Here is a 12712-nt window from a genome sequence, read left to right on the forward strand (position 1 = left end):
GCCACAGAGAAGGCTCTCCCCCTGGGGCCCGCCAACCGACATTGTTTAGTTGACGGGACCCGGAGGAGGCCCACTCTGTGGGACCTAATCGGTCGCTGGGATTCGTGCGGCAGAAGGCGGTCTCGGAGACCGCCTTCATCACTTTCCATCAATTGTATCTGAAATATTTAAAATCAATATTGGATTTATTTTATTAGTTCTGAGACATTTGTTCTTGGATAAATGTAGATAAGTATTTTATTTATTACAACAAATTGACAGGGTTTTTTTCAAAATATTAAGTGCTAGTTTCCCCTATCAGGCTATATCATAAAGTAATTTGTTTGGTGCTGGCATAGTCCAGGAGTCGGCAACCTTAAACACTCAGAGCCATTTGAACCCGTTTCCCACAGAAAACAAAACACCAGGAGCCACAAAATCCTTTTGACATCTAAAATGAAGCTAACACTACATATATTGTTTTTTACCTTTATGCTATGCATTAAAAAACTATAGCGTGTTGAATTTATAAAATCAAAGAACTCCTACAGAGAAAACACGTTTTTATTTCTGCACGCAACAGAAATATTTTGAACCATCAAAAAAAAAAGATGCTGGGTTGAAGGTTATTTTTAAATAAATACTCAATGTCTATTAGAGTAGTCCTCCTCGTATTTATGAACTAAAAAGCCAAACTTAAATTATCCACCTGCAGCAAACAAAAAATGTTGTCTGCTTCTGTGTGCCATCATCCTTTTAGCACGTGTACTGGAGGGTTGATGTGATTTTTGCTCCTGAACCTCAGCACACAGCATCTGCACATCAGGGCTGTAAGACATCATCTTCATCTTCACACAGGATTGTAAACTGTTATCTGAGGTGTGAGCGGTTTGTTTTTAATATAGTTCATTTGGAAAACACCTGTTTACATATGTATATTGATCCGAAGATCAACAGGACTCCAAATGCACAATTTTTCATCTTCATATAAGTATCAGGGATGGCATTCCATGTTTCAAACACAAGTTTGTCTGATTTGGGAAGGTTTTCAATATCACTCCATTTGTGATTCTGAGCTAGAATGGTCTGCTAACCGGCAACATCTTCAAGATTAGCTTCCAAGCATTTGAACTTGGACACCATGTATCTTTGTCAACTATGTCGCCCAGTTCCATCTCAAGATCAGTTCGGCTTACAGCTACAAATGCAGTCATATTCTATGGGGTGGATCAATGGTCAAGGGCATGACAGGGGAGGATAATGGGTTTTTTTCATTTCTGAATTCACAGAATCATTTCCCAAATGATGTTTGCATTGCAGTGATTGCAGACTGCAAATACTCCAAATTTATCATATTATGAGATTGTTTGAACACTCTCAGAGAGGGGAAGTGAGACAGTGTACCTCTATATAAATCTCTGGCAAACACTGTCAACTTGTGCTTGAATGCCAAAACCTCCTACAGCATATGCAGGGCTGTGCCTCCTTTCCCCTGAAGAGTTGTGTTCAGCACAACAGAGGGATGAAACAGCTACGTACAGCTCCAGAGCCATAGGTTGCTGACCCCTAGCATAGTTGCACAAATGTGCTCATTTGGCTTATTTGATATGTGAATGCATCTTTTAAAATACACTTATCAGTAGGATGATAAGGAGTTTTCCACAGCAACCACAATGATCATGATTTATTAAACTTGTATGCCAACCAACTCAATGTTTATGTGAATATTTCAAATTACATATAGAACATAAGACTTTGAAATGTGCAGTTAATTTTAAAAGAGAAGGTTTTTAAAAGTTCATGTCTACACTGTCACCCAGTATAACTTCATAAATTTACTACAATTCGTTTATTTTGATTTAGAACCTATCCAACTTCCAAAGGACTCTGGGAGGCTCATATAACAATAAATAAAAGTACAATAAACTTTTAAGGAAACACATAAAGATGCAAAAGGGGTGGCAATTCATTATTCTCAAATATTCTGAAGATAATGTCATCTTAAAATAAAATAATGTAGATTGGATGTAGATTGTCAAAAGAATATACTGCTAAATAAAGAGGAATACTTTTGTTGTTTCATTGCATAACCTGCTTTTGGAAATAACAATATTCCTTTTCTTTTTATACCTTAACCATCCCGATATGTCTACATGTGTAACATTTTTTTCTTCCATTCAGTTGTGTCCAATTCTTGGAGATTTCCTGAACAAGTCCTTGAAAGTTTCAATTTAACAAAACTATTCTGACAAAGAATCAAAAGTGTATTATCAATACTCATCAATAACTATGGAAATATATAGTCTTATCAGACATAACAATTTGTAGCCTTCATGTGCTTATAATCCAAATAGTACAGCTCAAATGTATGTTTAGAAAGTCAAAAGTATCATTACATTTTCAAACGTTTCCTGCTTTATTTATGCACTTATTTTATCAAATGTATATGGCCACTCATCTCATTCAAGGTGACTTCCAGGGTTTTTTACCATATCAACATATGTTGATAACAAAGATTAAATATATTTATACATAGGAAGCGTGTAACCTCCTAGAAGAAAATATGCAAGATACAGAATAAATAAAATCTTAAATATCTGCTCCAAGCTCAGCACACTGTTTGTCTGATATGTGATTTGCTAATGATTCTATGATGTCAAGCAGAAGAGGTTGACTGAGAGACCGAAGATTTGGCAGCTTGGATACCTTCAAGAAAGGGAAAATCATTTGTTATTACTATGATGCCAATAATATGTTTTGTACAAATTAATATTTTATTTCTTCAAGTGAACATAATGAACCTAATCTTAAAACAGAAAACTAATGTAGGGGAACATGTATTACTTTCCATAAAACAAGCAAGTTTAGCAATAATGAGAAGAAACAATCAACATTTAAGATTTTCTATTTCTTTGTTCTAGCGCTCATGTCTGTATAATTATGCAAGATGTAGCTTTTGAAAACTAGTGATGAGATTCTCAAAAAATCAACAGAAAAGACATTTAAACAATCCCTTTTAACAGATGGAATGTTAAAATATTAACATTTTTATAGTGTCGTAAAAATGTAAATAATTTTAAAAATGTCTAAATACAATAAAGCCAATCTCCAAAGACAATTTCTAATTTTAAAAGTTCTTTTTTAGATAATGGAAATATAGTTTAAATTTAATGGAAATTTAATTGGAAAATTTCTTAGTGACTCCCCAAATATCAGACAATTTGCATATTACAGAATATTTTTACAAGTGTAGCCTTGTAGAACTGCATTGCAACCAACCTGAAAAGAAAAGGGAATAATAAATATATATGTGGCTTCCATTTGATAATATTGTAATTAAATGCTGTATCTTTATTTAGTCCTCATAGACTTGTGCTGTGTATTTTCAATTATTTTCCCTCTGATCATGTAACTCATCTATGCTATAGCATAACCATTGCATTTCAAGGTCAATTTTTATGCACTGCATAACTGGACAAACATAGGAAGAGTTGCTATTAATGAAACATAGGAGCTTCCTATCTTTGTCCAGCTATGCAATATATAAAAATTTACCTTGAAATATAATAGTCATGATATTGCATAGATGCATTATGCTACTGGAAGAGTTGCTATTAATGAAACGTAAGGGGCCACAGTGGTGCAGCAGCTTAAATGCATGGATTTGTCAGTCAGAGCAGTTCAAGCCCACGGGATCACCTGGCGGAGTGAGGTCCCATCATTTGCTTCTAGCTTCTGTCAACCTAACAGTGTGAAAGCATGTAAAAATGCAAGATGATAAATAGGTACCACTTTGGTGGGAAAAACTAGCAGTGTTTCATCCGGGAGCCAGTGCCAGACCTATCCAAATATGAGGCAAGATCGGCAGAAGAAAACCCAGCTGATCCAACACATAGAGCCGGGGTAGCGCAATGGTTAAAATGCAGCACTGCAGCTACTTCAGCTAACTGCTATCTGTAATTCAGCAGTTCAAATCTCACCACCGGCTCAAGGTTGACTCAGCCTTCCCTCCTTCCGAGGTGGGTAAAATGAGGACCCAGATTGTTGGGGGCAATATGCTGATTCTGTAAACCGCTTAGACAGGGCTCTAAAAACCACTATGAAGCTGTATATAAGTCTAAATGCTATTGCTGTCCCCCCAACACTTCCCAAGCCAACTGGCACAAAGCTGGTTTGTCCTCCTGTGGTGTATCATAGATGGCGCACATACATGAACAAAATGAACAATCTTAGACTACGAAACTACTCTGTGGTTAAAAAGCACTGTAGACTTCCCTGGTGTATGTCATACATACAAAACAAAAACAAAAATGAAACAAAATCAAAAACAAAACAAAAACCAAACCAAACCAAACCGAACACATATCTAAACCATAGTTCCCTCTAAGCTGAGCAGTGAGCAATCGCTCACTTAAAAATCATCATCAACTCAGAGTTTTCCAAACCTGCCCAGAAGCCGAGAGGGAAATTTTATTATTATTTCTGTGTCGCCCAGTCCCGAAGGGACTGCCGCTCAGACACTATACTTTTCCACCCACCCCAAAAATAATTTAGAGAGAACACTGATCTAAACTCTTCTTGGATTCTCTAAAATTAATTTCACACTTGTAAACGATGTAAATGTAATATATAATGTAATTATAACACTACCACCTTAATTGTAGGAAACTTGATTCCTATAAATAATTAGATATAAATATTATACACATGCATTCAGTTATATATATCAATATGTTACAAGCCCAATACTAACAGAAGAACAAAGAACAGGGAACATTTAAAAGGAGACATTGTGTGAGGAGCACTGAAGATTAATGAAGGCAGATTAAAAATGCATAGCAAACAATCCAAAGGGAGCAACAAGAATGAGGACTACCTTAAGCTGTTTTCAACCATGGCAGTGAAAGAGGACAGCAGATGCCCAGAACCCCAGAAAACATCCAACCAACCTTGGTGAACTGGTGAACAATGATATATAGGCAGTGTCTCTTCATGTCCAATGCCTGGGTCCTGTCAGCTGCCTCTAAAATCTGAAGAAGAAAAAAACAAGCTTTTTGCATCAAAAAGACTCTATAAGCTTGAATGTTAGGGCTGTGAAGATGAAAAATGTGATTTGTAGCCTACCTCTAACAGCTGTAATGTACATCTTAAACTAATAATATGTTTGTGGGCAGAAGTTGTGGAGGTTACTATATCTCTGACATGGGCCAGTTCACCCCCCCGGGGGCTAAGGGGAACTTTTCTTCTGGTCCTCGGCACTTCACAGGCTGATAATTCCCACAGCATTGCAGCCTTGAACCCGTGAGCTCAAGCTATCCACGTCAGTCTCAGCCTCCACACATCCTGGATTACACGCTCGCACTACCCAAGCCCGGCTTGGTTAATGAAACAGATGTCCATGTGCCGCCTCTATCTTGGTCGAGGGAGGCAGGATTCTCTTGGGAACCATTTCTTGGGGATCAAGGGAAAGGGAGGGTCTTGCCTTCTCTTTCTGCTCAAGATCCCCATGGACAATTGGTGGGCCACTGCATGACACAGAATGCTGGACTCGGTGGGCTTTGGCCTGATTCAGCATGGCTCTTCTTATGTTCTTATGAGGTTAGCCATTAAATGTCAAGATAAGGCATGGTAGCTCTAAAATACAGGTAGTCCTCAAGATATGACTATAATAAAACCCGCTCATTACAGTTGTATGTCGTTATGGCTGTTAAATAAAGCGCCTCAGCATTAGCTGCACTAATGTAATACTAATGCTGGGAGAGCTAAAGTCAGTGTCTAATGAAGAAAAAAAAAACTGGGGTTTTGCCAGTCTTACTTTTTGCTGATAAAATTATATCGACTTGCAGAAATGTGTCCTGTGGCCCAGCAATGGAGCAGCCTCCTTCCCTACCACAACCTCCTGAGCTCTAGAGATCTTTGAAAGGTGAGTGATGAGTGACGGGGTGGGGAGAAGTGTGGAACCCACTGCATTGGCAAAGCAGGCCCTGTACTTGTGGGGACCTAGCAGGGCAAAATTGGGGGGGGCGGGAGGAAATAAGTGATGGGGCGGTATGCTATAGCTCCTCTGTGGGTGATGATATAAGAGGGAATGAGTGTAGGGGTGGTATAGTGGCATACCTTTGGGACTGGGTCATAAGTACCTTTGAGCTGATCTTTCCTAACTTTGAATGGTTGCTAGGTGACCGGTCATAAGTAAAACACTACTTGTATTTCCAACAAATGTGCTTATAGACACTCTCCAAACCACATTTTCCCTTCAAACCAAATCCCCTTGCAGCTCTTAATGTACATACAAATAGATTTTATCGAAGATTTAACTTTCTAGAGCTTCATAAAAGCATTGCAGCAGATAGTTAATATGCACCATTTTTAATGGCATGTCTTAATTTAATGACATATCAGCTTTATACTATTGGGGAAATACTGTATATGATGGCTCTGGCCTCCCAGGGGTTCATCAGAGTATGGGGACATTTAGATACCGAGATTTGTCCTACATAAGCTGAAATCATCTGTGGTTTGCACACTGATTTGAACTTATGAATGAAAGGGGACTGTAATATTATAACTCACACTGTATAATTTAGCTTCCATTCTTGCATAAAACCAGTAAAGAACCAAAGGGAATTGGGGATTGACTACAATTATATATTTAGAAATATTTAATGAATGAGCCACATTTTTTCTAATTTCTCCCCTTTGTTTTAAAATATGTTAAGAATCTGTATATTACCATTTTTGTAATATATTTTTTGTAATCAATAATTACAAAAAGGGAATGAGTGCACTCTATACTGACTATAGAGATAGGAAGACCATAGAGAGAGATATACCATAGGAACTAATCAGAAACGAATCAGTCTAATCTTGCAAACTATGCAGTACTTATTTTTGGAACTTTCAATTGATTATTCCCTGGAAAAAAAGAAGAAGAGATAATTACAATTGGTTCCAAATTGATTCATTAGTAGCAATTACCTGAAGCACATTTTCTACAGTAACATTCATTTCCAGATTCTGCTTGCAATATGCTTGAAGTCGATTATTATAGAACCCATAATAATAAGGAGCAGCAAAGAGGTAGCTAAAAAAAAGTTAAAGAGAATTTGTGTTTCATGTTGTAAGGATGCAAGTACAATAAACCGAGACAGAATAGCAATAAGGACAAACAAAGGTTTGACCTCTGCTTATATTCTCTCTAGTGTGTTATTGTTATAATTGCAGCTGGCTGCCTTCTTGAAAATTGTCTTTGGCTCTGGGCCATGCACATTGCTGCCATTTCAGCTATATTATATGTGCAGCAGCTGTTACCCAATTCTCTGTGAGCTCAAATACACAGAAAGGAGCTGGTGTAAGCAAAATAAAAACCCAGAATTGATGTGTTTGTAGAGGATTACTTCTTATGATGAGCCACCAACACTCTATTTCCTTGCCTGAGGAACTCTAATCTGAATAGTGGAAAATTAGTGGACTGGTTCTAGATCTGACTATGAAGTTCCTTCTATTTTCAGTAGGAAACAGAACTTACTAGATTTTTAGGAGACAAAGAGGTTTTCAAAAGGAAGGAGAACAATGGAAATATGGAGGCTCCATTTCCTTCCTGCAAATATTGTGTATTTTAAAGCTACCAAGTCAGGTTTCCAGCCTTAGTAGACTAGGGACAAGCTGACAGGAGAAAAGGTCCTTTTATGAACTTTGAAGTTAACATTCATAAAACAGGATCTCTCTAGTAAGCATTTATTTTTCCTCTTCTCTTTTATTCTACAAGCCCTATTCAGGATATTTATTAGCAAATAATTATAAGCTAACATATATAATTCTGCATCCAGCGTAGTACAAAATGAGGCACAGGTTAATCTCTTAAACCTTAGGGACAATCCTCAGAGATTAGGTTTTGTCCTGGCACAACTCATTTTGCTTTTTGGTCCCTGGCACACCATCGAAAGAGTGTGCCCTCGGCTAGAAAACACTGAGCATCTCTGTTGTAATACTTAACACGGGTAACATATTAAACCAGATAAAGGATACAGGGAATCTTCAGGAGGCATATTCACTTCACCATAATAAATATATCGTAACATAGATTCAAATGCTTGTTTGCTTGGCACCATCTCACCAATTGAAATGTTAACTTGGCCATCTTCTGGCATAAAAGAACGAAACATGGCTTCAAAGTAACTGGAGAAAAAAAGAAGGAAGAAACCAGTTGAAGTATATGATTGATTCCATACTTGCCATGTCCTTATAAAAGTGTATAATAAAATAAAAGAGTAGAGAATGAAATGTTAAAGCATTTTTAAATGCCTCTTTTAAAAATTTTGTTTCTCAAATGCAACCCATTTACACACACACACACACACACACACACATATACATACCAAATTTTCCAGAATATAAGACCTGCCCTTTTCCTCTCTAAAAGTGGCTGAAAATTTGGGTGCATCTTATACTCCAAATGTAGCTTTTTTGAAGCTTTTTTCCCCAGGCCTAGGTGCTAACAATCTTCCAGGATTCCTATCCCCCCCTCCCCCCCGAACAAGGGTTTTTCCTTTCCTAAGTCTTTCCAGGCTTGTTTTCATCCCTACTCCCTTTGAAAAAAGCTTTTTCAGCCTTAACGCGCTGCTAATAATCTTCCTGGCTTGTAGCATTTATTTTTATCCCTACTCCGCCTAAGCAGTTTTTCCTGCCCTAAGTCTTTGCAGGATTGCTTTCATTCCTACTCCCTCTGAAAAAGGCTTTTTCAGCCCTAACCAGGGGATAAAATAATGTGCTGAAACTGAACAGACTAAGGACACCAGCCGGATGAATACTTGGTAGGTAGACACCCCCCCCCTATTTTCCTCCTGCAAAAGTAAAGTGCATCTTATACTCCAAAAAACATGGTGTGAATGTTTTATATATATATATGCTTTGCATTCAAAATATCGAAGTCTCCTTCTGTTCAGATATTACTGTATTTTTCATACTATCAGACACACTCCCCCCCCCAAAAAAATGGGTGGAAATGTCTATGTGTCTTATAGTGACTGTGGTTGAAGCCCTGCTCACCCACTGGCCCCCACCCTTGGGCCTCTGCCTCCCAGAAATTTGCCTTCTTGCAACAAACAACAAATAGCCTGATCTGCTTCAGCACAGCCTGATTTAGCATCAGCAGTTGATTGGCGGTTGGATTGGCTTCCTGGAATACTGCCAATCAGTTATTCCAGGCTGTATGGATTGCCACCACCTATCACCCTCCCTGCGTCATTTTTGATCCGTTCCAGGAGTGATTACCACCACCACTTGACGGTGATAGGTAGTAGCGGCAATTTCCGCTGGAACAGGCCGAAAATGGAATGCCCAGAGGCCAAAGATGGGCTGCGCGGAGGCAGTGATAGGCGGTAGTGGCAATGGGCAGAGATGGCAGCAATGGGCTGTAGTGATCCCTGCAGCCTGGAAGAGCTGATTGGTGGCATTCTGACAGTCTGATCCAACCGTCAATTAGCTGCTTGTGCTAAATCAGGCTGTGCTGAAGCTGACCAGGCTGTTTTCTGTTTACTGCAAGGAGGTAAACTGCAGATTATTTTTTTCCCTTGTTTTCCTCCCCAAAAGCTAGGTGCATCTTATGGTCTGGAGCATACAAATAATTACAAACAGTAATTTCTGTATGTGCAAGGAAGAATAACTGGGAGACATGCATTCTTTTTATTGTGCAATAAAAAGAAGTCAAAATAAGAAGTTATATTCTAACATCTGTATAATTTTATATCATGGATCATTAAAATGTAAAACATACCTAGAGCGGGCTGCAAGAATAGCTTTATGAGCTGGTCTTGGATGACCATCTAACAATAGAATGATATCACAGAATTCTAGACCAGCACCTTCCAAATAGGCTTTCATATCTTGAATCAATGAGGTTCCTGCAGATACAGGAACATAAAGGTTTGCCCGAGATGTTCAAAATCATTGACTTCCTTACAAAAGAACAGCTAGAAGTGACTTGCAATCATGTACCCACCTTTCAGTGCAGTGAAATAGCATAAAGAAGGATTTTGTAATATTTGATCATCTAAAGCAGTGGTTCCCAAACTTGGCAACTTTAAGACTTGTGGACTTCAACTCCCAGAATTCTCCAGCCAGCTATGCTATGCTCTGTATAGCTATGCTATGCTGGCTGGAGAATTCTGGGAGTTGGAGTCCACAAGTCTTTAAGTTGCCAAGTTTGGGAACCACTGATCTAAAGTACCAAATTCCCCAAGTCAAGTTACTGACTATAGACATGTCCATGTAGTTTTTTTGGCATGTCCATGTCCATTGGGTTGAATATGTACAATTGTGTAGTTGCAGATTTTATTATACTGGTTATGTTTATTAATGTTTTTTTTAATTGATTTTTACATTTTATTATTAGATTTGTAATGTATTGTGTTGTTGTTCTGTTGTGAGCCACCCCGAGTCTTCGGAGAGCGGCGGCATACAAATCTAATAAATAATAATAATAACAATGTAGAACTGATTTGCAATTGTCTTCTACCAGGAATTTTTTTTTTCAGTTTCTGGGTTTCCCTGTCTCTCACACAACCTGATTTGTTGTTTTTTTAAGCCGAAGTATGTGAGATGACAAATTGATTAGCTAAGCAAAATAGTTAACAGATACAAATTACTGCACAGTCGAATTACAAAGCTGAACATCAGGAATCTAATACCTGGGGGAAGTTTGAAGATTTTTACTTGACAAAATATTAATTACTTCTCATAGGGGTAAGCTTTTTTTTATCCCAAGCAAACTGAGCAAAATCAGCAATGTCAGAGATTAGTACATATACAGTAATACCTCATGATACGAACTTAATTGATGCAAGGAGGAGGTTCGTAAGACGAAAGGTTCGTAAGACGAAACATTGTTTCCCATAGGAAACAATGTAAAGTCAATTAATCCGTGCAACCAAAAAAAACCCCGCAAAAAACGGCTTTCCGGCTGTTTTAAAAGGTGACAGCCGGCCTGGGGGGCTTCCCAGCACCCTCCCGAACCCGGGTTCGGGGTTCGGGGGGGTGCTGGGAAGCCCCCCAGGCCGGCTGTCACCTTTTAAAACACCCGCACCGCTTCGCAGCTGTCTCCTGAAGCCGAACGCGGAAGTTCGGCTTTGCCGTTCGCCTTCAGGAGACAGATGGGAAGCGGCGCGGCTCTTTTAAAAGGTCGCAGCCGGCCTGGGGGGCTTGCCAGCACCCCCCCCGAACCTGGGGGGCTTCCCAGCAACCTCCCGAACCGAACCAGGGGTTCAGCAAAATTTTGCCTCTTCTTACGAACTTTGTTCGAGTTACGAACCGGCGTTCGGGAGGCTTCTGGGAAGCCCCGCCGCCCGGCTGTCACCTTTTAAAACAGTCACGCGGCTTCCCAGCAGTCTCCGAACGCAGGTTCGTAACTCGAAAAAAGTTCGTAAGAAGAGGCAAAAATTTTCTGAACCCCGGGTTCGTATCACGAGTTGTTCGTAAGACGAGGGGTTCGTATCTTGAGGTACCACTGTACTTGAAAAATATACCCGTAATTGGAGACATGAAAAACACATTTTCATTTTTTGCCTACTATAGAATGACCAAAGGATTATCATTATCATTCTGCAAAATACTGTGGCTTTAAATTTAAAGAGAACACAGTATCAGTTTTAGCAATAAACAGCAGTTAGATAAGCTATGTCCATGTAGGTACTACTATAAGTATTCCTCCACCTGTTACCATTTTTAATGACTGTGTAAAGTTTCGATGGCACTGAAAAAAGCCAGTAATGTCCTCAAATTTATGGTCCTCCTGTTAAGTGTCCAAATTGCAATTACCTGTTTGTAATTCGTGCAATTCAGATTTACAATAGTTGCAGTGTCGTTGCAGGCATTTGATTTCCATTTGCGACCTTCCCAGCAAAGTTAATGGGAGAAGCCAGATTTGCTTAACAACTACATGATTCAGTTATCAGTTCGATGGTTTGCTTAACAACTGTGGTAACATAAAATCAGGTCTGGTCACTTAATGACTATATAACTTAAGTGTAGAGACCAAAATTGTGATGTCAATTGTGGTCATAACCCAAGGACTACCTATAGTATACAATGAATGTTCTTTTATCTTACACTTTGTAGAACATCTTTACTGTAATTCAGCTCGTTTATCTGAGACAGTAATGGGAGGTTAAAATAAATATACAGTATCTTTCTCCAAACATTATTCTTTACTGGTAAGGGCCCCCACCATTAAGACTTGGAATCATCCATCCTTTTTCCCAACCTACGGAATCATACAGAATCTTGCTTATGATTTCAAATTCATTTAATTTCACTTTTGGATTTTAATTCTATCTTGTATTCTGGACTTCTATAAATTTATACACAAAATGCAGCGTGAAAACAATAGTTATTCTTGGATGGAAGATACATTACCGATATCAAGAGGCTGATCAGAATGTGTTCGAAGTGGAGGTTGTTGCTTTCTTCGTACTATTTCTACTATCAAAGATGAAGAAAGATGTTCAAATTCTTTCATCATTATTACCTGATTAAAGTGTGATTCTTTTACCACAAAATTCAGACAGTGTTCCTAAAAAAGAGAAAAAGCATATGTAAGCATAAGGCCCTCACACTGTAAGAAAATCATGTTTGGAATGATTTTTCTACAATTTCAAAAAATTCTACAAGAGAATAAAATATCTACAATACAACAGAGTTTAAATGACCTGTTTTACAAGCGGCAACCTAGAACTAG

General features: G+C 38.5%; 1 protein-coding gene across 2 annotated transcripts in view; it reads right to left on the minus strand.

Annotated features, from left to right (window-relative positions):
* Positions 1–1813: 1813 nt before the first annotated feature.
* LZTR1 (leucine zipper like post translational regulator 1) overlaps positions 1814–12712 on the minus strand; it is a 35211-nt gene continuing 24312 nt past the window's right edge. The window contains exons 15-20 of one of the 2 annotated variants that reach the window (XM_070744974.1): positions 12391–12547; positions 9755–9881; positions 8008–8157; positions 6958–7063; positions 4929–5009; positions 1814–2685 (exon numbers count right to left, since the gene is read on the minus strand). In XM_070744974.1, the coding sequence (XP_070601075.1) occupies positions 2569–2685; positions 4929–5009; positions 6958–7063; positions 8008–8157; positions 9755–9881; positions 12391–12547 (738 nt within the window). In that variant the 3' untranslated portion in view covers positions 1814–2568. Of the gene's footprint in view, positions 2686–4855; positions 5010–6957; positions 7064–8007; positions 8158–9754; positions 9882–12390; positions 12548–12712 lie in introns of both variants that reach the window. The other variant, XM_070744975.1, reaches the window with a different exon arrangement.

This window comes from Erythrolamprus reginae, chromosome 3, assembly GCF_031021105.1.
Source record: "Erythrolamprus reginae isolate rEryReg1 chromosome 3, rEryReg1.hap1, whole genome shotgun sequence".
NCBI classification, from domain to species: domain Eukaryota; kingdom Metazoa; phylum Chordata; class Lepidosauria; order Squamata; family Dipsadidae; genus Erythrolamprus; species Erythrolamprus reginae.